Genomic DNA, 4,309 nt, shown 5'->3' with positions numbered 1-4,309 from the left:
TGAATGTTTTACATTTTTCAAAAGTGGCAATAAAATATTGTCATTGAATTACACATATGAATTGATATCAAGTGAGTTCTGTTTCTAAATGCAATATATATTTTTATATTTTAAACTACTTTAAATCCTAGAACTAAATGAACAACACCTACATGGCTACATAGCCAACTTAAGCCAATGAGTCGTATTATCAATGACATCCACACAAAGAGTGCCATCACTCCCTTTTATCTTATCTGCAACAATGAAACAAACAGCACATTTGTCCTGCATGGCAAGGAAAGAAATATCTCCCAAAAACATCTACAAACTCTAATGTGCTAATTTAAAGCCTAAGCTTCTACTCACTCACTCACTCACTCAATCTATTCTTTATGGCCATCACCACCATATGCTCATCTCCAACTCACTCTCCAACTCTCCCAACCATTTCTTCACTCAAAACCCACCACCCTCTCCAACCCCAGTTGCATGTTTCTACATCTTCTACTAAATTTGGCTCTAACATAGTCTCCAACGATGCATTAGTCATTGCTGCAGCTGCAGAGGCAGTTGTACTGGCCCATGCAGCAGCTCAGGCTGCTAGAGATGCTGTGTTGGCTGCAGCTGAGATTGGTGAGGTGTGGAGTGACAGAGAGAGTGATAATGTATTGGTGAGGGATGGGAGTGGTGGCTTAGGAGTGAGGAGGAAGAGGAGGAGGAGAAGGAGAAAAGGGATGGAGGAAAAAATTGGAGAGAGTTGGAGAATTTCATCCGGGTCTGTTAAGTCCGGGAATTTGAGTCCAAGGGAGGAGGCAGAGCTTTGTTTATGCCTCAAGGTAGGTTTGCTAGTAAAATTGTAGAATGGCTGCTATTTACTTATGGTATTATTGAAGTGACTTTAGTATGTCTTGTGGGGTCTGAACTTTGAATTTGAATTTGAATTTGTTAATAACTTCCTTTACATAATTTGTTTACAACCTCAAGAATTTTAACTCTAATTGCTTCACTAATATATTCTAATGGTTATGTTGTGAAATTTTCAAATGTTAAGGTAGTTTGTTCTAATAATAACAATCAATTAATCAATAAAAGTTTGAAATTTGAGAATGAAATTCAGTATTATCTCCATCAAAAGGGGAAAAAAATAAGTGTTTGCAAATTGACAGGAGGGAGCAAGGCTGGAAGGGATGAGAATAGGAGTCAGGGAAGCTCGAGGCTGTGAGCCAACCTCAAAACAGTTGGCCAAGGCCGTAGGGATGAAAAGGAGGAGTGTAGATAAGATTTTGTGTGATGGAAGAGAGTCAAGACAGAAGATTGCTCGGAGCTACCGTAGACTGGTGGTTTCCATTGCCAGAGGTTATCAAGGCAGAGGACTAAGCTTCCAAGACCTCATTCAGGTTACTTATATTTTTCTCTTAAATGTTGGTTCCTACAGTGTGCTGATGTACAATGTGTTCTGCTGTGTTTACAGGAAGGGAGCATAGGCCTTCTTCGGGGGGTGGAGAAATTTGAGCCTGAAAGAGGACATAAGTTGGCAACATATGTTTACTGGTGGATTAAGCAGGCTATTATTAGAGCCATAGCAACTGACACTAGATTAGTGAGATTACCGGTGAGAAACTGCATATATTAACAGTATATTTACTTTCAATGCAACTTTTTAGTTCAGCCAATCTAACTGCTGACCATTCTCTTCTGCTCAAAATGACTTAAATAATTTAGGATTCTTCTTTGAGAATCTCTACTTGCTGCATGATAGTTCTTATAACTTTTTAGAGGGTTACTATGCTTGTTAGTTTTAATATGTGCACATTAGCCTGAATTGGACTCTAAGAACGAATGTTTTCCACCTTTATTGTTTAACATATCAATAGAGTGAGGTGTTTTAAATCCTAAGGGTATGTCTGACTGGCAGAAGTATTTCAAGTAAATTCTTTGCATATGTAAAAATGGCTAATGAACTAAATTTTTGCCTTTATGATTCTTCCCTTGTATTGCTTCCTTATTTTTCTTTTTAATCAGGATGCTACTAACTCTAGGATGGTGTTAACATAGAACCCTGCCTAATTTATTAATTTTTATTGTTGTTCTATTTTTGTGGTTGTTGTAGATTGTATTTTTAAGAGTTAGTGTGGGTTTGGATTCAGCGTTTCCGCTGAATCCCGCATCACGTTTTCCTTTCTTTTTTTTTTTTTTTTTTTTTTTTTTTTGTTTTCACTCGTTTAAGGGAGAGACAAAATTCACAAATGTCACTGTTCACGCACTGTTCTGTCACTGTAGCAGCACTGTTCATACATTAAAAAAATATTAAAAATGATCTCACAGCACTATTCACACATTTAAAAATTATTTTACTACAGTGTTTTCAGTTTTTAGTTTTCAGTTTCAGTAACAATAAGTTTAATCCAAATGGACCCTTAATCTCAGATATGATGCCAATATTTGTGACAGTTAGTAATAGTATTGATGTTCATGTTGAGATGTTCTATTCCATTAGATTGTTTAGAATTTGTCAGAAAATTATTAAAAGTAAGACTTGATTGCAAGAAAATGGTGATTTCCTTTCTCTTCAAAATCTTTGCTTCACCCTATATGAGTTTTTGGGAGGTAAACTGGTAGTTAGTGAATGTATGGTTAGCTTGTTGTGTGTAGGGAAATGTGAGCAGGATGGTGGCGAAAATTGCAGAAGCAAGCAACATCTTGACTAAAAGATTAGGGCGGCAACCATCCTATGATGAAATTGCTGAAATGCTCAATGTGAATTTTTTGACAGTGAAACTTGTTTCTGAGAGGAGCAGACCCCCAGGGTCATTGGATCGAGTAGTAAGTGATCAAGGTCGCATGACTCTCCAGGTTCTTTTCTTGAACTTTATTCCTAACTTTAATGAATGATCAAGTTCTTTGATCAGAACGAAGTTCATTGTTCTTCAATAATGAATGTATATACTGTCCCGCAGAATTAATATTCAAACTCAAGCCAGTCCTTGTCATGTCAGTTATGGTTATAAGTCCTGCATTTCCTATATTTCTCACCTTTGAAGAACGTTCTTAAAAATCCAAATCTCCAGTTGGATTCTAATCCTACAAAGCATTGAATTTTTTTGCCACCTCATATCAAGGTTGCAGGATTAGATGAGATTGAAAGACTGGACATGACAACAAGAGGCTATACGGCGCTTTTAAATCACAAGAATTCAAATATCTTCTTGATAGTTGAGACTAGAATTAGTTTCATACCTAGGTATCTCAAATAAGGTTCAGAATTAATATGATTGACTCAAAGACAGCCTGATGAGTTGATAATCCAACTTGGATAAACTTGTGTAACAATAAAATATTACTGTTGTTCAAAAACAATTAGATAGGTGAACTTTTTTTTTTTTTTTTCATGAATAAATAGATTGAGAAACTTGAGATGAGGATATTCACAGTTAATGAAACTTTAATGTAAGAAGCCTAAACTGTTAACTGTAAACTAATTTATAGCGAGGTTAATTGCAGGCGCCTTAGATTTCTTCAATGTCTTGTGTTTATGCAATAAGAACTTATTTAAAATATGAAATATCACTTAGGACATATACCCCATTGACTAAATCTAATACATATGTTCAAAATCTGTTGCAGGAGATCATATCAGGACCGGATGAAACAGTGCCAGAAAAGATGGTCAAGAAACAGCTAATGAAGCAAGAGGTGGATAAACTTCTCAAGACACTTAACAAAAGAGAAGAACATATATTGAGATTACGCTTTGGACTCAATGGAGAGCCACCTAGGTCCTGTGAAGAGATAGGAAGACTATTAAAGCTGTCGAGGGAGAGGGTTCGCCAGATCTATGTTATTGCATTATCAAATTTACAACAGAGAAGTATGAAAGACAATCTAGTAGAATTTTATGTTGTATAGAAGTTGTTGAATTGATTAATAGAATTAGAAGATAGGAAACAAAATGAATATGTCAACTAAGATTTGTACATTTTACCATATCATTTTTTTTTTTGAGCTGTCATAGACCATGACATAGGAATTTTACATTCCTATGCTCAATGGTTTGGTTATTCCCATTTCCATTAGAGATGAAGTGAGTAGAGATGATTTGTGCTAGGTACAATATGATGGTTAAGCAGGCACTCTATCATGCTTGTCATGTGCTTTGTTCCTTGTCACGCACCCAAACATTATATGTATGAGCTAGACACGTGACAACAACGTGCACTCAAAAAAAAAAAAAAACACCTTACAAGTGTGCAAGACCCCGGTAAAGTTCAATGATTATTCTTTAAAATGGATTTAGTAGCAAGTATAAATTATATGAGGCAATTTATAA

General features: G+C 35.7%; 1 protein-coding gene across 1 annotated transcript; it reads left to right on the top strand.

The window, feature by feature from the left end:
• The first annotated feature begins 291 nt into the window (after positions 1 to 291).
• Positions 292 to 4,086, top strand: LOC115987678 (RNA polymerase sigma factor sigD, chloroplastic). The gene is made up of 5 exons (XM_031111265.1): positions 292 to 818; positions 1,149 to 1,379; positions 1,454 to 1,594; positions 2,635 to 2,835; positions 3,607 to 4,086. Exons 1-5 carry the CDS (start codon positions 375 to 377, stop codon positions 3,886 to 3,888), a joined length of 1,299 nt encoding a protein of 432 aa, XP_030967125.1. The 5' UTR covers positions 292 to 374; the 3' UTR covers positions 3,889 to 4,086.
• Positions 4,087 to 4,309: the final 223 nt, after the last annotated feature.

The sequence above is a fragment of the Quercus lobata genome, chromosome 4 (genome assembly GCF_001633185.2).
Source record: "Quercus lobata isolate SW786 chromosome 4, ValleyOak3.0 Primary Assembly, whole genome shotgun sequence".
Lineage (NCBI taxonomy): Eukaryota > Viridiplantae > Streptophyta > Magnoliopsida > Fagales > Fagaceae > Quercus > Quercus lobata.
Note: the sequence above shows the minus strand (reverse complement) of the source record. Positions and strands in the feature narration are given on the sequence as shown.

What these genes read in the sequence shown, in the direction of transcription:
- LOC115987678 (XM_031111265.1), top strand. Translation starts at nt 375, where the DNA reads ATGGCCATCACCACCATATGCTCATCTCCAACTCACTCTCCAACTCTC. An exon ending in AGCTTTGTTTATGCCTCAAG is followed by an intron (nt 819 to 1,148) that starts GTAGGTTTGCTA and finishes GCAAATTGACAG; the next exon opens with GAGGGAGCAAGGCTGGAAGG. An exon ending in CTAGATTAGTGAGATTACCG is followed by an intron (nt 1,595 to 2,634) that starts GTGAGAAACTGC and finishes TGTTGTGTGTAG; the next exon opens with GGAAATGTGAGCAGGATGGT.